The sequence below is a fragment of the Vigna umbellata genome, chromosome 11 (genome assembly GCF_029865625.1).
Source record: "Vigna umbellata cultivar VRB3 chromosome 11, Vumbellata_1.0, whole genome shotgun sequence".
Taxonomy (NCBI): domain Eukaryota; kingdom Viridiplantae; phylum Streptophyta; class Magnoliopsida; order Fabales; family Fabaceae; genus Vigna; species Vigna umbellata.
The window spans coordinates 3,131,978-3,156,975 of NC_142175.1; the positions used below are offsets into that span (position 1 = coordinate 3,131,978).

General features: G+C 33.1%; 1 protein-coding gene across 1 annotated transcript; it reads left to right on the forward strand.

Moving 5' to 3' along the window:
* Positions 1-15,079: 15,079 nt before the first annotated feature.
* Positions 15,080-19,977, forward strand: LOC124839996 (phosphatidylinositol:ceramide inositolphosphotransferase 1-like). The gene is made up of 12 exons (XM_088102617.1): positions 15,080-15,588; positions 15,681-15,770; positions 17,014-17,100; positions 17,199-17,267; positions 17,970-18,050; positions 18,363-18,434; positions 18,511-18,571; positions 18,657-18,759; positions 19,067-19,162; positions 19,253-19,299; positions 19,392-19,516; positions 19,610-19,977. Exons 1-12 carry the CDS (start codon positions 15,556-15,558, stop codon positions 19,688-19,690), a joined length of 945 nt encoding a protein of 314 aa, XP_087958743.1. The 5' UTR covers positions 15,080-15,555; the 3' UTR covers positions 19,691-19,977.
* The last annotated feature ends 5,021 nt before the right edge of the window (positions 19,978-24,998 follow it).

The window sequence follows — 24,998 nt, forward strand, 5'->3', positions numbered from 1 at the left end:
ATTTCAGGAACAATTTTATATTTTGGGATTGACTGATTAGGTACTACATGATTTTGAAACTAACAAAAATTACTTGCATTTCTATCTATTTTGAGTTCCTGCTCTTGTGCGTACTTTGTAACTGTGAGTGAAACAATGCCGAATGTTTATGATTATTTTCTGCTGCATGTCGACAGGTTTTAAACTTTCTAGATGTTTTTATCCTCTTCCTTGGGAAAACTTTTAGCATGTCCAATTAAGAGATGTTTAAGGGTTGCTTGCGGCAACTATTCTTCTGGAGGGACTTCATGTGCTTCTATGCTGTTTCTTTTAGCAATTTAGCCTATAAATGAAGTCTAAATTTTATAAAATGAAATGTAAATTATGAATAGTTTGGAAGTCCTTAAAGTGTAAGTTGATGAATAATAACGTGAATAAGTAAAAATAACAATATATATTATCTTTGTTTAATTATGTAATATTCAATGGTAAAATTGTGCCCTATTTTCTCACATAATATCATCCTTTTGTACATGACAATATCTAGGTCATACATCCAATCATAAATGTGTTCAAAGGTATACTCGTTAATCTCTTGCATATGACAATATCTAGGTCATACAACTAATCATAAAACACTTCACTAAAGTAACTAATAACTCTTTACTTATACAAAACTAAATAATTAATCAAAGTTATAACATTAGGGAGCTGTTACCTCTTGTACCACATACGCATTTACATTCATGTAACACACATGTAAGCATAAAATAGTTGTAAAAAAATAATTTATATTTAAAAAAAAATTAAAATAAAATAAAGTTAAATAAATATAAAAAATTTATGTGAATTAAAGTATCATTTCTATTTTTAAAATGTCTCTTTTACCCTTATGAATTTATAATATATTATTACTTTATTTTTCCTTCTTCCTTCTCTTCCTCTATCTCCTTAACCTTTCTTCGTCCTGAGTCTTTGATGATCATTAAAGCTTTATAAGCTTTGCAACAAGGTTCTTCACTTATTTAATAGAGGTATGAATTTTAGTTTGGTTTTGCTTGTTGTCGTCAGTGGGGTGAGTTCAGGAAAATTTATTTATGATTCTTTTAACTTTTCGAATTTATGGATCCGAAATATATTACTGAATCCGAAAAAGATATTTCGAAGTGATAAATATGGAAAATGTTTGTGTCTCTGTTGTGTTTTGAGACTACAAAGAGACCAGGTCACGGTTTGAAATTCAAGCGTGAGTTTAAGTCCCACGTTGGATAGAAATGAGAAAGTAAAACACTATATAAAAATGAAAGACCCTTTAGCCGATTGTCTTAAGGTTTTGGGTAAAGAGTGATGTCAATCTCTTATATGGTTGGACTCAGATCTCATTGGTATTTGTGTTTTCCAGTGAACCTCCTCCTTGATAAGTAATATCAGAACACCCTCACCATTTCTAGTGTGTCTTTTCCTTCCATTCTTCTTTCCCAATGCTGCAACTTTCTCTCCTTAACTTGCTCGTTCTTATTCCATCTTTTCTACTCTCTTCTCCACCACCTACATGCCCATCTCCTATTTACCATCAAAGTCATGCAACATCAGATTAAAACACAACCACAACCATTGAATCATCATATGCAACATTGTTTTTCGAACTGTTTAAGAGTTAAACTTACGTGAACGTGACCGATTTATGTGTCTTGCTGAGATGATAACTGGAACACAGAGTAACAAAAGAATGAAAAATGCAGCAGCGTAGAGAGAAGTCCTCCTCATTGTTGTTGTGTGGGAATTTCTGAGAAGTTATGATGAGTTTTGAGGTGCATTTGTAAATATAATTAAAATATAAAAGAGGGTGTATGTAGAAATTGAAGCGGTTCACAGGATTGTGCAAGAAGAGGTCACATGAAAGAGGGTGCAATGCAAATGCAAGAAGGTGTTGCAGGGTGGCAGAAATGCAGCCTCAACTTTGCTCTTCTATTTTCTTCCTATTACTGCATTTTACCATTTAATATTGATGTTCATGTGCATTTCGGCTAATAAATTTAGTACCCTAAGCTCTTATGTGACTACCATCGATGCCTCTCTTCGCTACCATTGATGGATTTAGATTTAGAGCCAAAAAACAAAATGGTTGACATTTTGGAACATATATACTAGCCGTATTTTATATCAATTTTTATAAAATTTATTTATTTTTAGTCACATATATAACTTTATTTCGGTCTCTCTCTTTGTCTCTATATCATAATATGTTTTGGCAACCATTCATGGATTCTGTTTTCAATATTACTATGTTTTCTTTAATACTAAAAGGAAAGGAGATTCACAAGCTGAAACATGAACGATTTTATTGCTTCAAAACCATGTCTTAGTTTTAAGAAAGTGATGCAGAAGAAACTCACGAATACTAGTGGAAAAAGTATAATGAATGACAATTTATTTTGACAATTGTAGTCTATCTATTATAATAAGTGGATCAGTGACCTTTTCGTAATAAAATAACAATTATTATGATTAGTAAAAGAGGACCTGAGATAGAATATTAAGAGTTTTATGAGAGGAGAAAAAGGAATTTATGAAGTAGTTAGGAAGTTAGGGGTGCTGTAATGTTTGTAACTGTTAACCGTTCGGTTAACAATTGGTTAGTGGTAGGAGAGCCTTTTAAGAAGGTTGGGAAACTCTTGTAAGGGGTTAGCTTTGTTAATTCTTTTGTATAGACAAGACCTTTGTATCCTATTGAGGGAGAGTGCTCCATTGTGAGTGTTGTTTGTGTACATTGTATTCTTGTTTCCAGAGGGAATATAAATTTTTTTTCCCTCTTCTGTGTGAGTGTGTTGTGGGAAGAGTTAGATTGTTTTCTTGACTAAAGAAATCTATTAATCTATTGTGATAATTTGACTCATGACATATTTATAATAAAAATAACATTTATTATGACTGATAAAAGGAAACTATCAAAAAATGAAAATGGAAAACTTATTATGATAAGTGTAGTAGATCTGTCATAGTAAGTGAGGACGGTAATAAAATTGAAATTATGTTCAAAACTTATTATGTAGAAGACAGGTCATGCTAAAACTTTATCATGACTGTTAGTTCAACAAAGTCATAGTATGTTTAAATTTTAATTTCTATATTATTTTAGTATCATTCCATACAATCATCTTTTGTTTCTCATCACACAATGTCTCTCACTTCTCTTTTTTGTCGTCCACGCACTGTTGCCTCCCCACACCATTGATGTAAGACGATGTCGTCTCCCACAGTTGTGTTGGGTTATTGGGCTCCCTTCCTATGTGGAGAATAGCCCAAATAATGTGGACCTTTATGTCTCACTAGGTTAAATAGAGATGAGTTAGATTAGTATGACACATTAGAGTCATTAGAAGAGAGGCAAAAGCCAAGTGAGAGAAAAAGGAAGAGAGAAAGCTATTCCCGCATAACCCTAAACCTGCATTGTGTTTTCCTCGCTGTGAAGTCTTTCACCGTTGGATCGAACTGATTTTTGGACAATAGGTTCCAGACGTATGGTTCTTCATTCTGATCGTTCGGATCGTCAATTGGAGGTCTAGACTGAGAGAAATCGGTCCCGCACCAGCACCCTATTTTGGAGAATTTTCATCTTCTTTGTTCTTGTTTGTAAGCATTTGTGCTTATTTAAATTGGCTTATTGAACAAACCATTTGGTGTTATTATTGGAGACTCTTTTGTACCCTATTATTGATCATAGTGATTTATTCTTTGGTCTGGACGACTCATGGTTTTTACCCTTGCATTGAGTGGTTTTACACGTTAAAAATTATTGGTGTCTCTTTGTGCTTTTGGATTCTATTTTTGTTCTATTTGTTTGGTGTTCCTCGCATATTCTCGCAAGAAGGGAGATTGAATTTCCTATTGATAATGTTGATGAAGAGGAAGATGATGTGTCACTAGATGAGAGTCTTGGTGATATACCTGAGTTACCAAAAGCTCAACCCAGAAGATCTGACAAGCCAAAGCAACCTTCTAAGAAGTACTCTACCAATGAGTATGTGATGTTGATTGATGAGGGAGAACCTGAATGTTATGAGGAGGCCATTGAAAGTGAAGAAAAGCAAAAGTGGTTGGATGCAATGCAGGATGAGATGAAATCTCTGCATGATAATCACACTTATGACTTGGTGAAGTTGCCTAAGGGTAAGAGAGTCTTAGAGAACAGGTGGATTTTCAGGGTGAAGCAAGAGACAATTCTACATTTACCAGATATAAAGCCAGATTAGTGGTGAAAGGCTTAGATAAAGAAAGGGTGTTGACTCCAATGAGATTTTCTCACTGTGGTGAGGATGACATCCATTAGAACTGTGTTAAGTTTATTGTTACTCTAGATTTGGAGGTTGAGCAGATGGATGTGAAGACAACTTTCCTTCATGGTGATTTGGAGGAAGAGATTTACATGAAGCAACCAGATGTTTTCTTGTTGAAGGCAAGGAAGACTATGTGTGTAGGCTATGATAAAGCATATATGGGTTAAAGCAAGCTCTAAGGCAGTGGTATAAGAAGTTTGAGTCTGTTATGTGTGAGCAAGGCTACAAGAGACTATTTCTGACTATTGTGTTTTTGTCATGAAATTTTCTGAGAATGATTTCTTTACATTGTTGTTATATGTTGATGACATGCTTATTGTTGGGAAAGATGTATCCAAAATTGACAGGTTGAAGAAGCAACTAGGCGAGTCATTTGCCATGAAAGACATGGGAGCTGCTAAGAAGATTCTTGGTATAAGTATCACTCATGATAGAAAAGAGAAGAAACTTTGGTTATCACAGGAGCACTACATTCAGAAGGTGTTGCAAAGATTCCAAATGGAAAATGCTAAAGTTGTAAGTACTCTCTTGCTACTCATTTTAAGTTGAGTGTTAAACAAAGTTCTTCAAATGAAGCTGAGAAGATGGATATGAGCAAAGTTCCTTATGCTTTTGCGATGGTAGTTTGATGTATGCAATGTATGTACAAGGCCTGATATTGCACATATTGGTACAATCAGTAGATTTCTGTCAAATCCAGGTAGAGAGCATTGGAATGCTGTGAAATGGATTTTGAGGTATCTTCGTGGTACTAAAGGTTTGAGGATTTGTTTTGGAGGTGATAAGCCTACTTTGGTGGTTACTCAAATTCATATATGGCTGGAGACATTGATTCCATAAAGTCTACTTCAGTCTACAATCAAAGTTGCAAAAGTGTGTAGTGTTGTCTACTACTGACGCAGAATTCATTGTACTTACTGAAGCATGTAAGGAGTTGTTATGGGTGAAGAAATTCTTGTAGGAGTGATACGCTGTCGTTGAAGATATCAAATTAATACTACTTTTCAAGGCAACTTCAGTATTGCCAAGTAGTATCCAAGAAAGTAGATAGGGCTAAAGTAACCCTGAGTTGTCTCCCTACAAACACGAATTGCTTTCGAATATCTGACTCTTATGAATGTTATGCAATGCTTATGAATAAAAGTAATGGTTGAAGAATGTTTAAAGAATAAATAAGAAACTTAAAAACATTATGATTAAATAGGCTAATTCCATTGCTTTTTCAAGATAGATTCATCATCGGTTATTCACGAATAATTGTTCAATTAATTATTGTTTAAGTTTCAAATTAATTAAAGTACATTCTTAATTAATTTGACGACGATCATGCATTTAACCAAAGTAAATTCTCAATCAAATGCAAAACCTTTCTAGATTATTCACCATAAATTCAACCAAAGTACATTCTCAATCAAATTCTATTGTGTTTAATCATGTCTATTCTTAAATCTGCTAACCAAATTAAAAGCTAATCAATCAAAGTAAATTCTCAATTGATTATAGTTGAAATTATTACTAATCAATCAAAGTACATTCTCAATTGATAGTAAAAACCATTTAATCATATGAAAGTTCCTAAATTAAATCAAAGTAGATTCTCAATAAAACCTAGAAACCCTAGAACTCATATAATCAATATGCATGTAGATTCAAACACATTATGATGCAAAAATCTTTGCTTTTAATTTGATAAAGAGATGAAAGACATAGAGAGAGAACAACTTAAATCAATAATCAAAATAAACAATTGCATTAACTCAATCTAACCTCAGAATCCATAATGGAATTACAGTAGAATAGCCCTAGATGCTTAGCTCTCATGAATGGAGTTGAATACAAGATGAAAGAAAAGTGAGAGGAGTATGAGAGAATGAATGAATGAATTGAAGTTCCCCCTGGGTCTCTTTATATAGGGTTTGATTGGGCTTGACTCTGATTATTCAGTTGATAAAATCTTTTTTCTTATATCTTCCAAATAACTAAAAGATTTATATAGTTATAACATTATTTGGAAGATATTTTCTGTTCATATTCCCAAATTACATTAATTTAACAACTGAATTGTATCTTTTAGCTTTTCTCACTTTCCAAAATTGCACAAATACCCTAAAATTGTCTCTATCTGCACTTTAGCCCCTTCTGAATTTTTAAAATTACAAGAAAGCCCCTTAGTTGACCAGCTTTGACCAGAGGAGGACGCACCAATAAGGTGTTGCCACGTGTCAAAACTCTCCCCTCCCAATTAGGGTTTCAGAACATTGGGGAAGGGAAATTCCTGCACCGCTTTTGCTCCTCTACGCCGCTGCTCGCGTTTTTGCGTTTCTAGTTCTTGATTGGTTTTCTGTTTGCAGGTTTGGGGTTGGAGATGACGACAAGGATGCATTCTGCATTGGCGTGATGGTGATGATTTCGGAGGAGGAAGCGTACAGTGCTCCGGCGATGGCGGATCTCGCGATGAAGGTCTTCGCGATTTGGGATTTGGGTTGCTACAAGTGCGAGTTCGTGGTTGCGGTCATGGCAGCGACAGTGCTGTAGTGGCAAGGCGCGAGTGGCGTGGATGCGACAAGGTGTCCCGCGAGGAGATAGCAGCAGCTAGGTCTCGCGATGGTGGGGTTTGACGGTGGAGAGAAATTGGGTTTTGTTGTGTGGTCCGATTGCGAGTGAAAATCCGAGATGAAGGTCTTGCGGCGATGATGCTCGTTGATGGAAGAATCGCGATTGCGATTGCTGTGCGAGCCGAAGAGGTGGATCTGTTTGTAGTTGTGATTTTGGTTTGATGATCTTTCCTTGCAGGTCACGAATGGAGAAGACGACTATGCGAGGAGGATGGTGGTGGCTTCACGGTGGCGGCCTGACTGGTATCCGTGGCGACTATCGGCGAGACTCTGTGGTAGCTTGTAGTGGCACGGCGCAAGGTGGTGGCGGCTAGGGTTCTGCTGGAATTGGAATTAGGGTTTCATGCGTGGAAGATGATGATGTGGTAGAGAGGGTGATGTGGTAGCATGTGGTTGTCTAAATTTGTGTGGGGAGGATTTGGACACGTGACATGATCTGGTGGAGTCTGATTTAGAGGGGTAGGCATAGGAAATTTTAGGGGTTGTAGGAGAAAATGCTTAGTGTTTGGGCTTGATTGTTTGGCCTGTTTCAGAAATAGAAGTGTATGTAGGAAAATTTAGGAGGTGCAAGGGTAAGGTCTGCTTGTTGGCCCATCTGTACATTATTTTTCAAATAAAACCTGGTTTTGGGCCTTAATTTGCAATTTGGACAATTAAACTTTAATTTCAGCTGCACAAATAAACATTAGAACATCCAAGAATAATTTATGCGCTAAAACTCACTTTTTACATCTCTTTAATTCTCAAACCCAACAATTCCAATCATCACAAATCCACTTAAAATCAACCATTTAAGCACAATTATCTCATCAAAAGTTTGAATTTGAAAGCATAAATGTGAGCATAAATATGCACTCATCAAGGAGCTTGATTTTGTACAAGGGAAGTACTTGTTGTATTGTGACAGTCAAAGTGTTATTCATCATGGTAAGAATCCAACTTTTCATTCTAAACCCAAACATATTGATGTGAGGTATCATTGGATATGTGATGTTTTGGATGCTAATTTGTTGGAATTAGCGAAGGTTCATACACATGATAATGGTGCTGATATGATGACCAAGGCATTGACAAGAGGAAAGTTTGAAGTTTGTTGTGACGTCGCCGGTTTGGCGGATATCTCCACATAGACGTGAGGGAGAGATTTGTTGGGTTATTGGGCTCCCTTCCTATGTGGAGAATAGGCCCAAATAATGTGGACATTTATGCCTTACTGGGTTAAATAGAGATGTCAGATTAGTAGGACACATTAGAGTTATTTGAAGAGAGGCAAAAGCCAAGTGAGAGAAAAAGGAAGAGAGAAAGTTATTCCCGCATAACCCTAAACCTGCATTGGTGTTTTCGTCTCTGTGAAGTCGTTCACCGTTGATCAAGCTATGTTTGGATAGTAGGTTTTAGACATATGGTTCTTCATTCTGACCGTTCGGATCTTCAATCAGAGGTCTAGATTGGGAGAAATCGATCCCACACCAGCAGCCCTATTTTGGAGAATTTTCATCTTCTTTGTTCTCGTTTGTAAGCATTTGTGCTTATTTAAATTGGCTTATTGAACAAACCATTTGGTGTTATTATTGGAGACTTTTTTGTACCCTATTATTGATCATAATGGATTTATTCTTTGGTCTGGACGACTCGTGGTTTTTACCCTTGCATTGAGGGGTTTTCCACGTTAAAATTTGTTGGTGTCTCTTTATGCTTTTGGATTCTATTTTTGTTCTATTTGTTTGATGTTCCTCACAGATTCTCGCAAGAAGGGAGATTGAATTTTCGCTGCGTTATTACTTCTTGCTAAGTTGTTATTTTTTTGGCCCTTTCCTCATCAAGTAGATGATACAAAAAGTCGTCATGTTCACTACAATCTTTGCCTTCTGCGTGATTGACCTTTCTCTCTGAAACTCAATCTCATTTTTGGACCATTGGAAATCAGCCTGTAATCTCCAAGGAGGTAAACATTTTTATCCAAGTAAAACTTACTACATTTCCTTATGTCTTGTTGTTGGATAAATGTATTTTTTGTTGTCGGCCATAGGTGACTAAGGTAGTGCCAACTGTTTATGAAGAAGTGAAGGATTCTCTTATGAAGAATATTAGATGACGAATTACCCCCAACCCTTGAAAATTAGGGTGGATATTGAAATGACATGTTTTCAATTTGATCGCATTCTTCACATTAAGGTCTTAATTATTTCTATTGCTCCTTTTTATTATTTTGGATAAATGATCTTCTTTTTCCTTTAAGCATCTAATTTGTTGTTTTGATTTGTTGTTGTCTATAACGTATCTACCATAGTGTTCTCAGGTTTTATGATTATTTGCTTATGTAAGAGGCAATACCTAAAGCTGAAGCCGGTGGAAACGACGTCTACCCTATAAAAATTAAACTCGATGCTCCCCACTTTATGTTCTTATCTCTCACTATACAATGTTAATGCAATCTTCACGTATATTTTGATATGATTATTGGCTTTTTGACCAAAATTGAGTGCATATTCTGCCCTTGAAGATTTTTGCTTCAGTATTCAAATTTTTGGATATGTAAAGTATGAGTTTGTCACTATTGTTGTATTTTAGATAGTGTTTGATGGTATTGGGGTTGTAGAACTAGGTTGGCAAATTTTTAACCAATTATGATTTCCAAACAGCCAAATAGAATTTGCCATGAAAGGCCCGAACACATTAACACAAAAATAGCTTTTAACGTATGTTATTTTAGACTTTTGACGTCTGTTAAATGTCCGACATCATAGCGGCAAGCGTAAATTGACGCATGTTGTCTTTGAGTAGACGTCAATTCACGTCTATTGCATTTATAAAAGACGTTAATTGACGTCTATTGTAAGAATAACATACGTTAATTTATGGGCTTTTTAAAAAAAATCGTCACTGTGAAGGTGAGGAAGTAGACAAGTGCCGCTATGAGCATGAGGAGAAAAATGCGCACAATAACGGTTCGAAAATCGTTGCCGCAGTTGTCCAAGAATGCACCCAAGAACTACACCAAAAGCCAATGAAAATGAATTTTAATCGATGCAAATGAAAGATAATAGTTTCAAATGTAATATAATCAGTGCAAAATTATTTTAAATGGTGCAAAGTGGAAGAAAACTTACCTGAATGTTAATGGCGAACGAGAAAGCAGAGATGGAAGAAGATGTACGCAGCGAGAGAGAAAACGTGTAACTGGTGAACGCGAACAAAGTAAAGGGCATTTGACATCAACCCCCCTTTAGATCCGACGTCTAATTGGTAAAAAAAATCCATTTTGATGCTACTTTTGAGATATTTTCGCATCTTATTGACGTATGGGGAAGGGGATCCGACGTCTAATGTATATTAGACGTCGGCCCCTGCTATGTTCGACGTCTAATGTCTGCAAAAGTGATCTTTCAATTGTGATTTTATAAAGGTGGCATACTAAGTTCAACTTATTGTTATTCATTATTATCACACAATGTTATAAAAAAAAGCATCTTAAAAAAGCTAAATTTATAAAAAGGAAAAAACATGTTCAGGAAAAAAAATAATCCTTATAAATTAAAGTGAACATCAATGCAATTTTCTTTTCTCTAAAATAACTAAATACTTTTCATATATATATATATATATATATATATATATATATATATATATATATATATATATATATATAATTATATATTTTATTTTTTAATTAATTACTTATAAAAAAAATTATGAAAATAGTTAGATTTGTCAATTCGGTCCCTCTTTGGTCTTGACTCACATGATCAGAACAACCTACAAGACCAAAAAATTCATAGAAAAAGTTTATAGGGCAAAAATATCTACAAAAGTCTTATGGGTCAAGGCCAACCCATGGACTTTTTTCAAGGAAAAATGTTCATTTTGAATACAAAAAAAATATAATTAACTCTTAATTTGTTAAAAATCTAAGTGCTTTTAATTTGTCAAATAACTATATACAAATATTTTACTCAGACTATATACTTTGTAAGAGATTTAATTAAACTTTATTGATGTTTATATAGAAAAATTAGACAACAACTTAAGACGTAGAAATCCTTGACAAAGTAAACATATTTAATTTTTCTTGACTAAATATATTTTTAGTTATATAAGATAGTCGTTTAGTTTTGTAATTAAAAATTGTATGTATATTTTTCATATATATATATATATATATATATATATATAATATTTCTTATTTTTAATAATTTTTTTTATCAAAATTAACAACAAATTATTTACAATATTAAGTGGTTTATTAATATTCACTAAATTTATTACTATTTTAGAATGAATACTTATATATTATATGCATTTTCTATGATAGTTGTTATTAATTCAATTATTAAACATGCATTTAGTTTATTAGTTTCTCATTTTTCTAGGTAATTCTTTTAATCATATATAATATATATATATATATATATTATATATATATATATATATATTATTATCTTTATGTTGATTGATTCACTTTCAAAAGTATATTTTTATGTAAAACCCGTGAAAATATGCACAGTAGTAATTTTCTCTTAAAATTATTATTAGTAATAATATTTATGGGTAAAAAATATGATCAATAAGAAAATTGTAGAAGATAAACAAAAGTTTATGGTAGATAAGTATAGTAATTTCACAAGCATGGGTTCAAATTTTTGAGAATCTATCTAGTTTCTAAAAGATCTGCTCAGAATCTATGTTGGACTTTCTGGTAATTGAGTTTTTTAATGAAATTTACCTATAACAACAGCTTGCATGTGAGTATCTAAAAATTGGATGAAGAAAAATCCTTTAATAAATTTCGAGATCTGTTGAAAAATTTTCTAAATTTTTAATAAATTTTGAAATTTATTAAAGTTTTCGAGAAAATCTTTAAAAAATTTCAAATCTGTGGAAGGGTTTTTTTTTCTATTAAAAATGATATTTTTAAAATGTGAAAGTGGAAGAAGAAAAGTGAAGAAATGCAGGAGAAACACTCAAGACATTATTATGCACATAAACTAACAATTTAGGGCAATTGCTTCCGGCTCCCAATTGTTTGTTTCTTGACCGCTGTAATTGTCGAAATAGCAAAACCACCCCTATGGTAGTTGCGACAGGCATCGCCATCACTTGGCTCATAGGGTGCGTTGGTGAAGTCAAAGAAGGACGTGGCTGAGATAAGAGGTGCGTTAGAAAATGCTTCCTGGAGTGGGTTCTAGCCAACACCATTGTGGACGAAGAACATGAACACCTCGCACAATCACTATTATCCTCTGCCATTGCAAAACCAGCAAAAGGCAGACATTTCTCGACCAAAAAAAATATTTCCACACATATTTTTTATTGATTCATTATTTATTTATTATTATATCCATGTATTCTAAATCTAATAAAAAAAACTGTGTCAAATTATAAAAATATGTGTTAAAATATTTTTTATTTGAAGCAATTAATATGTTAATAAAGATTTATTTTATAACATCTTGACACAAACATGTAACTTTCCAAATTGTGTATTTGAAAAAATATTTTTAGACGTGAAAATAGTTTTGGAAACATTCAATTTGGAATATATTACTTTTCTTCATTATGGATTAAGTGTTAACTATTTCTAGATTTAGAACCTTACGATGGATGATGTATATTTATATTTTAGATTGGATGTTTTGAGAAAACATTTTAAAATATTTAATTTAAAAAATATTTGTATATTTTGAATTGGGTATTAAGAAATGTATTTTTAATTCTAAAACTATCTTTTATATATCTAATCTAAAACATATAAAGAAATATATTTTGAATTAAGTATTTTAAAAAAATGAATTTAAAAATATCTTTTAAAACTTTTAAAAAAAATATTAAAAATAAATAAAATGCAGGGGTTACTTTTACTTTTTTAATTTAATTTTATTTAGGAACAATTTAAAAATTACTTGTTTTTTTAAAAGTGGAAAATGTTGAGACAAAATCACGATGTCTAGCAAACCAAGTTTTCAAGCATATCAAACAACACTCAAAAAATATTGCTTATAAAGAAAAGTGTTTAAAAAAAGAAAATGTTTTCCAAATAAATCATGTAATAGATGATATGTGTAACAAACAATATTTTACAAAAAACGTCTGAAGGCCTCAGGTCAACACGTTACAAAAAACGTCTACAAAGTGAAGCGTTTCTCTAAATTTAAAGTTATGTTTTACTCATGCAACGTTGTATCAAGTAGACATCATATAAAAACGTATCATCTAATGAGAGCCGATAAACGATATCGAAAAACATATATAATTGTCCAATCAATGGAATGTCTAAGAAGAAAGGAAGGATAAAAGATAGATATCTTATCAAGAGAAATGTTACTTAGAGTAGCGCTAAATGATAAGAAAACTCCTAAGAGAGTATCTTAATGACAACTATAAACCTTTAAAAGAAGCAACTAATGTTTTATCTAATGATACTACATGTTGTATGTTTTACCATCAAACGATACATTAATTAAAAGACATTGACATATACAAGAATGCTTTGAACACATAATGTACCTAACAATCATCAACGAATAAAAAATTTAATACTAGATATACAAAAAAGTGTTTTTGTGCTTACATACTTTGTTCTCTTTATTTATGCAGGAAATTACAGCACCAACCTTTATCCAAAAGCTCTAAACAAAGAGACATCGAGAAACACTCATATTAAAAATTTGTACCAGTTAGAATTGACTAGGGAACCAAGAGTAATTGACAATACTTGGATATCTAGAGTGATCATAATATTCAACAACCAGGAGTGGTAAAACATGGACTAGTCAAGATTGATTAGAGAACCAAGAGTGATTTATAATACTTGGACTAGTCAGAATTGAGTAGGGAACCAAGAGTAATTTATAATACCTGGATTAGTCGTGTTGACTATATGTGAATATTTGTGTAAAATTATAAAGGTTATACTCGTGTAATCTTGATAAAAGATTAGTAAAACCTCTTTAAGAGTTCTTAAAGGAGAACTAGCTCAGGTTGAATGAATCAATATAAAATTTGTATTAAATTACTTTCTTTTTTCAAAAACTTTTATAAATCTTTGTGAAACATCGTGGTTTAAACATATACTTGTTTGTTAGTCTTTTGAGAGCCAACTTTTTGTTAATCTTTTTAAACATATAATTTGTAAAAAGTTTTAAAAACATTATTCATCCCCTTTCGAACGTTGTTTTTGTGATTTCACAAGAAAAAAAAATCTGAATAGAAACAACCATACATAACAAAAGAATCCAATTTATCATCTTCTAATCATATAAATCATAATGGTGTCACTCATTCTAAATTATTTTCAAATAAAAATTACTAGAGAGAAGATTAAAATATGAAAATTGTTATTATTACTATTAGTAATAGAGAAATATCTACCCTGACGTACCTAAAAGAATGATCTTATGTTTGTTTCACACATTCTATTTTTCCATTTTAAAATAATTTAAATAAATTATTTATATCAATTTAAATTACAAAAAGTATTACTTTTCAATAATATTCTCAAATAATGCACTAATAAGCTATACATGTAACAATAAAGAATTAATAAAGATATTTTATCATAAATTTTGGTATAATTAATTATTTTCTTAAAATATGATATTTACTTAAATGCCAAATAAAACAATATAATGTAAATAACTATTGTATTATTAATTTAAATTTACATTAATAATATGATAATTAAAATAGTTAGATGTAAATAATTTTGTATTATTAATTGATTACAAATTATTTTATACAATTTTTAAATTATCATTGTTATTATTATTACTATTATTAGAAAAACACCAATAGGCTTATATATTTTGTGATTATACGATAATGTAACAAATACTTAGAATTTATATTTTTAAAAGTTTTTAAAATAGTTATATGTTTTAGGAATATTTTTGGAAATATAAAAAATAAGGTCACTTGATAATTAATTTGATATTTGAAAGATGAAATTCTGATTGGTAGTCGCTAATTAAGATTTTCATATATTTTAGAAAAAAATCATCTGTTTAGGTATAAATCTTTTAATAACATTTCATACATAAATAAAAGTTTTATCTTTAAACTTAATACTGAAATTGTTTTTACGAAAATTTTAATGGGTACTATCAGTTAGCACATGACCGATTTGGTATTTATTGTTATTCTTATTATTTTCTACTCTCTTCTCAACTGTCTCGCCGTGTTCATCTCGCGTGCATAGCAGTCAGAAAAACACTGCGAGAAAGAAAAGAAGAATCACAGAGGAAAGGAAAAACCCCTTTTGACCATTGCGCTTCCGTTTCTATTTTCCCTATTGATTCTACCGACAAAGCCTTTTTTGGGTTTTTGTCTTCGTCTTGTGATCATTCCTCCTCTCTGGGGTTACGGTTCTGTTTGTGATCAAACCCGATCTTTTTTCCCTTCGCGATTTGGATTCGGATACCCAGTTGCGCTTCTTTTTCTGGGTGTCTTCTCTTTTGGCCAATGTTTCGGTTTTACATGGTGAGAAAGTTTTAAAGGGGATTAATTCTATGTGGGTTTCCTTCATATTGGCCAATCAATGTTGACTGTATCATCAGTGTGGTTATGAAGTAATATGGAAGTGCTCTTTGCGCGGATAACCCATCAACGACAACATCAAAGACAATAACATGTCGTTTTACATTGGTCGCGAGGCTTCTAAGGTTGCTTATTTCTTCCCCATGTTGGTATTATTTTTTCCTTATTTGTGTTCTTGTGTTAATGTTTAATAGGTATTTGGTGTGCGTTTGTGTAGCTATGGAAGAGAATTTGTGCGGAGACAACTACGGAGATCAACCTCCTCGCTGAGAATTGGAAGTACCTTCTCGCTGGTCTTGTTTTTCAGGTTTTTTTTTTTTTTCTATTTTGATCAACCTTAAGCAGGAATTGAGTATAGTTGCTCATTTTGTGGTTCCCCTTTTGTGTAGAAGGTTCCTTTTCTTTTCCTTTGACGAGGATATTAAAATAATATTTGTAAGTGTTTTACGTTTGTTTGATTTGAACTCTTTCATGCTACATGGAGTTCAGTTGTTCATGTTGTCCGTCGGCATGATTAGTGGTATAATTGCGTTATATATATATATATATATATATATATATTTTATTTGTTTCTGTTAAGAATGAATGAGGTATATAATAATGTCGCTTGGTTTAATCACTGAAGCTTATTTTGTCAGAGATAATAAAGTGCCAGAGTTGATGGCTCAGTGTTTTTAATGAGGGAATTCAGGAACTTGCAATCGCTTGAAGCATCTTTTTGTTATATTTTGCAACTATGGTGATTTTGCTTTAGATGATCAGTTATTTGTTCACTCTCAAGAACAAATTTACTTACCCTCGGTTCTCTGAGATACTCTGGATTCTGGGAAGATAGTCAACTATTTCATTTCCATCATTGGAAACATTTAGTAGTTAGCAGTAGTTGTTGAGGTTAGGAGTGAATGAATGAGGTACATAATTCAATCACTTGGTTAATCGCTGGAGCTTATTCGTCAGCAATGACGAAGTGTCAGAGTTGATGGTTCAGTGTTTTATTGAGGGAATTCAGAGAACTTGTAATTGCTTGAAGCATCTTTTATCATATTCTGCGACTATGATGCTTTTACTTTAGATGATCAGTTATTTGTTCCCTCTCAAGAACAAATTTACTGACCCTCACCTCTCTGTGAAACTCTGGGTTCTGGGAAGATGGTCCAATGTTTCATTTCCATCATTGGAAAATTTTAGTAGTTTGCAGTAGTTGTTGAGGTTAGGTATATTGAGTGCATGTTTACATTTAATTAATCTTTTCCATAATTGATTCCAATTGTATTGAAAGCCAAATTAATAAGCGGTTCTTTCCATTCTTTTCAATGTTTTGATGTGATGTCTGGGACCAAAATTGACTCCGGTAGAGTTATGCATAGAACAATGTTATATGAGAAAGAAAAGAAAGGACCAATTTTTGTAAAGCATATGTTTGAGTGTTTCTATTCTTGTCTATGTTATGTATGCATAAAGTGTAACAGTATAGTACTTTGATTTCCTTGGTTTCTTGACATACTATTTATTTCATTGTCTGATGTCTGAATTTAACTGTTCCTCTACAGTATATACATGGTTTGGCTGCCCGAGGAGTTCATTATTTACACAAGCCTGCCCCTACTCTACAAGATGTTGGATTCTTCCTTCTTCGGGTTTGTAATTGCCATGATGTTCTTGCTTTCTCTTGGAAAATCCAGTACAGAGAATGGTAGGAATGCTCTTGTAACTTTTAATCTTGGTGCTGTTACAGGAGCTTGGGCAAGACAAAGCTTACATAAGTGAAACGTTGTTTTCCCTTATCTTTTTATCCTTTGTATTGGTATGAATCCCTCTTTCCCTCTCTTTGTTTCAGTTTCACATGAACTTTTTAAGCCCACCATTTTAATATCTGGTTGGTGGCTCTTTTGATAGTTTATATTTTACCTACCTAAGGCATCATCATAATGATTAAGAATTAGGGACAAGTCTATATTTCACTAAGAACTTTATGTATTTTATATGATAAAATGATAATTCTGAAGGTAAATATTCCTTGATCGTGAAAGTGTGCAATACTTCCACCCCCTGGTGTTTCCTTGAAATCAGAAGACTAAATTATTAATATTGTTTACCATTGTCGCTTTGAGATGCTTGAAAAGTTACTCTCGAGTTATTTGTACTGTCTGTTGACTTAAGAATGATGATTTGTTCGAAAATAAAAGGAACGACAGAAAATAAATTCAAATATATATTTCCTTATTTTGGTTTGAAGTTTTGTATAAAGAGTTTTAGTACCAATTTCGGTGAAGGATTGTTTTTTTCATGATTCTAATGGTTTTATTCCTATTAAATATTTTCTTGATATTTTCTACTACTGCAATATTTGACATATATAATTCAGCATTTCCTTATTTCAGTTCTTATTTTCCTTTTTGGCTACTGTGACTTATTTTTGTGAATTTCTCATTTCAACTAGTTTGATATTCATTTATTTCTTTTTGTCTGAAGTTTCAAATATATTCTTTTATGTGTGGTTTTGCAGTGGACATTTCATCCTTTCATATTCAAGAGCAGAAAGATCTACACAGTTGTCATATGGTGCAGGGTTTTTGCATTTTTAGTTGTAAGTTCTGATCACACTTCTTATATTTATTAAAGTATTATTTAATCTTTTGGGAATATTAATTGAGTAGCCGAGTTCTTAGTGTGATAAATCGATGATGTAAGATGAGTCAACAGTATAAATGCAAGCTGGCCTCATGAATAATGTTGATTATTATGTGATGTCATCATGCCTTGATTTACTTCTCTTATATGGCCAGCACAGTATATTTTTGGCCATTTAAATGTTTCAGATATGGTCAAGTACTATTTTGTATATATAAATGTGTCTCTTTTCTCCCTTCATCGAACCTTTGCATATTGTGTACCGCAGGCTTCTCAAGTTCTTCGTATAATAACTTTTTATTCTACACAACTTCCTGGTCCAAACTACCACTGCCGTGAGGTATGTATGGCAACATCTTTTATACATTTCTTTTTCATAGATTGTTATAATTTTAGTCTACTTGATCATCGTGCAGGGGTCTAATCTTGCCACATTACCTCATCCAGATAGTGTCTTTGAAGTGCTCTTTCTCAATTGTTAGTATACATTATTGTACTGAAGTTGTTTATATTTGATTTTTCTTTGTTTGTTTCTGGTACTTATTTCAATTATTATGTGCAGTTCCACGTGGTGTGGTCTATGGATGTGGTGATTTGATATTCTCATCGCACATGATCTTTACTCTTGTTTTTGTGCTCACGTATCAGAAATATGGCACTCGAAGGTTAAATTGGCTTATAAATGTCTTCCATCTTGTTTTTGTTGAAGAATTAAGTATGTCACAAGATTTTACTTCAGCAAGTTTTGTTTGGATAATTTTTGCTGTAACATTTTTTAACACCCTATATAATCGTTTGGCATTACAAAATATGTAGGTCACACACCTTATTTAGTGAACGTCACTGTAATTTTCAATAAATTTTAATGAACTAGAAAGAGTGTTGGTGACACTCATTTTATTCAGTCTTTCATGTAGCATGCTTTGTTATGTATATTTACATTCTGATTTGTTGAAATTGATCAACCATTAGGTCAATAAAGCAGCTTGGGTGGCTGCTTGCTGTGGTTCAGAGTCTTTTGATAGTAGCATCACGCAAACATTACACTGTCGATGTAGTTGTTGCCTGGTAAGCTGCATATTTTTCTCTATAACGTGAAACCCGTGGCCTGTGTTCCTTATGAGTTTTTCTTTTTAATTTTTTTTGCATGGCTGGCAGGTATACTGTTAATTTGGTGGTATTTTTTATTGACAAGAAATTGCCAGGTAAGCAAGCATTTGTCACACGTACATAATTACATAGCTATTGTCTTTTACTTTGCTGCTATTTGTTATTGTTCTGACTTGTTATTCTGCAGAATTACCAGACAGGTCAATTGCAGCTGCAACGTTGCTACCGTTGAGCATCAAAGACAAAGATGGAAGGACCAAAGAAGAGAATCACAAGCTATTAAATGGGAATTCTGGAGACCCCCTAGATTGGGTATCTTGAATATGCTTGTCCTTTCCTTTGTTCCTTTAATGTAATGTCTTTGTCTTTGATTTGGACATAACATGGTTGTTTTGATTTGCTCAGAGGCAGAGAACTCAAGTGAATGGCAAGATCATGGAAGATGGCAATACACTCCATGTAGACTCTGCCATGAATGGTGCATAGATATAGGACCCTCTTCTGTACAAATTGGATCCACTTCAAGATTGCTGATGGAAAGCTGCAACATTCAATTTGAAGAATTTGTTGTCTGAACATTCAGTTGTTTATTCAAATTAATAGCATGATTTGCATTTGTGAAATTGAAACTGGGTTGTGCATTTCAACGTTTTGCAGCTCAGATCCCATGTCATAGTTAAATTATCTATTCACAACACCATCAGCATGTGCCATAGAAAATTTCACATTTCCTTTTTTACCCACATCAATGATCCCACATGCATATTGCTGTATACAGTCTTTTGGTTGTTAAATCTCCTTTGCATTCACATGGTAACTAGCTCAATGTGATAGGCCCTGTCATGTAAAAGTAAGGGAAACTCTAATTCTAGACCAACTTGCCTAGTTAAAGTAGGATGCAATGTTTCTAATGTTTTATTTAGTCTTTTTACTTGTTGAGAAAGGGTAGAAAGTGGAAATTACCATTTATTTGGGGGTTTAGTATCTGTGAAATGATTACTTTGTTTGTAATCAAGAGGAACTAACACAAACGTGACTTATTCTTAAAATTTGAAACGGTGACAAGTGACGTTGAGCTAGCACATGATGCTTTGACAGTGCATGTGCTCCTTTACGCATAACAATACTTTTATGTCCGTTGTCCCATTCATTGTCCCTCGTCTGCAAACTCCTTTTGAATGTTTATAGTACCCTTATATTCAAATAGTTTCCCCTTACCAACTGGAACTCATTGCAGATGCAGCATGTCACATGGTTCACCCCCTACACCGCTTAACGCATTTTGTGGCATTTTCCTTTGTTGAAGCACTAGGCCTAATAGAAGGAAAACATTGTTTTACACCAAAAAAATAACCATTTGACGATCTGGAGAACTAAAATGGTTATAAAAAAGAAGTAAACTTTTGTATTGGTAAAGAAAAAGGGAGTGAAGGATTCTAAAAGATAGTGTCATGTAGATGTAAAAACTTTCTTTCCTAATATAATGAGGGGCACTGATATTCAACATTATACTGAGTGCTAGCTCCGAGTTGCTTTCAAATGTGACGTCATTTGTTTGTCCAAATAGGCAACAATAGGATATTGGAAGGAATGAAGATGCAAAGGCTAAGGAGGTTGATATATGTGAGTCCCGGGGGTAATAAGGAAAATTTACAAAAAACGGTAGTTTACTCTGCAATTACAAAAAAAAAATGGGGTAGTTTACTTTAAAATTTATAGTATAAGGGTAAGTAGTGATGACTTCCAAATTAAAGTCGTCGTGGTAGTGAAGATGATTTCTTTATCAAATTGTGAAAATGTGAAGTAGTTAGGAATGACGATGACTTTTATGTAAATATGTTGAACAAAAGTTGGTGGTGATAACAACTAAGTTAAACCAAAATCATGCTAACTTATGATGACTTCAGTTGTGCATAGTTTTTAAACTAAATTCATAGTTAGTGATAACAACTTCCATTACTAAACCAGGTTTGTTTGATGAGCTTGTCGAGTTTTTCTATGTTGTCGAGCTTACCGAGTTGAAACCGAGCTTGTCGAGATGAGAAGAAGAAGAGAAACAATACTTCTCTTATTGATTATAGGAATAGGAAAAACTACAAAAAGAAATACAGTAAAAAAAAGTAGTAGAAGAATATATATATATATATATATATATATATATATATATGTATATATATATATATATATATATATATATATATATATATATATAATAAAAAAGGAGAAGTTTGGTTTAAGCTCGGTGATAGAGGATAAACTCGTCAAGTTCGGTAAGAAAGTCTAACAATATCACAATGGAAGTTGTTATTGCTAATCATAACTTTAGTTTGAAAAACTATGTACAAAGTCGTAATGAGTTATAATGACTTTGGTTCAATTGAAAGTTGTTACTACTGTATACAAGATCCAATAAAAGTTTTCACTACTCCTAACGACTTTCATTCAACATGTTTACAAAAAAGTTGTCATCAAAGTCCTGACGACTTTACATTTTCATAATTTTATGAATAAGTCTTCCTCAATCATGATGACTTTAATTTAGATGTTGTCTTGACTTCATGCGACTTACCCTAAGACTATAAATTTTAAGTCTACCACTCCATTTTTGTAATTTATGGGTTAAACTACCTTATTTTTATAAATTTTCCGAATAATCAAGAATGGACACATGGAGGAAGGCATTTGAAGCAATACGAGAGGAAAAGGCGCGATGCAGACGTACAACTAGGGATGACAAAAATATAAGTGTTTGAGGTATTTGCGGGTAAAGTTCGTTGTGGGTAGTTGATACCTTCAAGTAATAGGTACCCGTGAGTAACGGGTAGTCTAGTACCCGCTCATTAATGGACCAGGTTTGGGTATCATACTATTCTTACTCGTGGGATCCATTACCTGTTAAGGAAATAAAATTATATTTCTATCCTTTGTTAGGTTTAAGTTGTTAAAGGATTTGTTTTTCCCTTTCTACTGTTGGGACTCTGCTGAGGTTTATGTTGTTGCTGATTGGTGACTCTACTTAGATCTGAGACACTATCAGCTAGCCAAAAATAATATTGTTCTCTTCTAAGTACCTCATTTCCCTTTCCCTACTTTATTTATTCTTAGTTTCTTTTTCATATTTGTTATCTGTGACCTCATCGATGGAAACTATGCCACCGCCATCCCCATCACCTGCCCCGTTGAGACGATATGCCCTACATGGACAACGAAGACCTATCTTGTGACAAGACCACCAATCACAATATGTTGGATGAGGATGTGTTAGTTCTTATCGGCATCATTTTACTTGCGGTCTCGTTTGAGCACTTGGTCATGGCAACTCATGGCATGTCCTAATGAAGGTATATTTGTAAACCTTTTACAACTCAAAAGCTTCCTTCTTCTTGCATTTCAATCTCTAAAGATAAAACACAGCCAAACAACGTTACGTTGGACCTTCCTTCAAAAGCCCAATGACTTCTGCATGATCCATGTCCCATACTTCTTTTAAACGAATGGCTATTGTTTTCGGCTTACACACAATAGCCCCATACTTTTCTACTGCTGCTTTTGCAAAGTAAGAAGAAAAGTCCATGTGATAGCTCCTCTCCAAGGCTAGATCGAAGCTATGGTGCAACTCACAGGAGCATAAATGAGAAATGGAAGCAACAGAAGTCAATGAAACATGAAGGAAGTAGCTTAGTTAAGGTGTTTGGTGTGTGATGAAGTGTTTTGGTGCTAGCTAGAGGTCCTAGCTAAGGAAGGGTAGCTAGAGGAGGCTAGTATCTCTCTCTAGTCGGGGACTAAGAGTAGAATGAAAGGGCTGGAGTCATCTCAACAACATTTCATTACACAAAACTCAAAGTTACTTTACAAAGGGGGAAAAGAGGAATTTATAGGTGCATTCAACCCTCTCCCAACAGCCTAAGGTGCACTGATGATCAAATAAGTACACATATCAAATGACATGTAAGGAGTCACACATTACATGCATTAGTCGCATGGAAAATAAGATAGAAAACATGGGAAACAAATCTGGTTGCTAGCATTGGGTGTGTGTGATTATGCACTAAGCATGGACATGTTGGGCGAGCCTTAAGCTGCACTAGGCGAGTCAAGGTTCTTCCAAGTGAGGATTTGCTTCACTTCTCCCTCTTTTGATGTATCTTCCATTCCTTCTTGTATTCTCCTCATCATGCTACAAGTGATAGGTCCTTGAATCGGTTCTTGACTTGAGCCTAAGTCATCATCCCCTCCCTCCTGAAAAAAGGATTTGTCCTTAAATCTAGAGGGTCGACTTAATTTTACAAAAATATGACTTTATTATTAAAGAAAATCCTATCAATCTTGGGAGCATGCCTTTTTGAATGGTTTTGTTTCTCTTGTAATCTATATGAACTCCTTTTGAATCAAATGTCATTTTGCAATAGTCATAAAATAAACATTTAATAAATTCTAGTTCCACAGACAAAAGTATATCAGAAGAAAGCCTCATTGGTTTTTGGCTTATATCTTTGATAAAAATTAGAAGCTCTTCTGTATGAATATTCGTGTGTTCATCTCTAGTTAATTGTTTCCTGTGAGGTAACACTAACTCAAAATGCGACTTAAAAATTTTCTTTGAGGATTTTAAAGCCATAAATAATGAACTTGAAATTTTTTCAAGAGAAAAATGAGGAATGAAAGTTGGTTGTAATAATCTCCTACTCTCAAGATTTCTTGTTCAAATTGTGATACTTCCTTGTAACCTCTTCTTCTTTTGAAGTTGTTCTTCTTTTAAAACCCTTAGGTAATCTTGAAGTAGAACAATTTGTAATTATTTATCAATCTTGTCTCTTTTTCTCATTTTCTTCTCCTCCACTCTCCAAAGATTAAGTTCTTGAGTTGTTTAGAAATTCCTTTGAGAATTATAGATTTCTCAAAGTCACTTATCCTTGGAGAGTTGCGCCAAGACATCTTTAATTTCAAAAGTTTTCTTAACTTAAAAGGATTTTATTATAAATTTTCACCAAAAGCCAAATCCCAAGTAAGAGAGGTGAGTACAAGACCACTTAAAAACAAAGTCTTACCTAGCTAGAATTGTCTTAGGCTACTTGTTTTTATCACTTTTAAGCCAAAGTTACCTTTAAGTTCAAAAGATGGACTCAACATAAATAAAGAATAAAGTTAAAAAGAAACTAGACACCTAATTTCGGACCCTTAATGTGATAAGGATTAAAGTTGAATCACTTGTAGCATAAATCACTCTATAATGTGAAAACAAAATCAAGTAAGTTGGATTTCCTAAGGTGAGGCTTGAAACTTTGGTTTCAAGGCACACTCATTGTCTAAGGTTCAATTTTAAGCTTGCAATTACACACAAATGGTTCAAGGGAAGGAAGAACACCAAGGTTTCTCCCTAAGATTTGATTTGGAAAGTCCTTGTTACACGAAAATATAAAAAGAAATAAAAACAGAAGGAACTTTGGAGCTTAAGAAAGCTCTCTCTCTCAGTCAAGGATGAAAGGCCTTAGGAAACCACACACGAGCCTCGCAAATGCACTGTTTTGTGGTGTTTGTAACTCTCCAAACTACCTCACACAGTTGTAACACCAGTTCTCAAAACACGATTAATTTGCATTAGATTTTAGCTACTACAACCACAAATTTGGAGAGTGAAAACCAACCTCCACCCCGTAAGATGCTACCTTAGGTTTGGACAACTGCAAGCACCAAATCTGCACCACAAGGAGGTGAAATAATACCACAAACCAAGCCAAAAGTGACCAATGGAACATAAACAAAGAAGAATAAATAAAGCTAAAACAAATTTTTA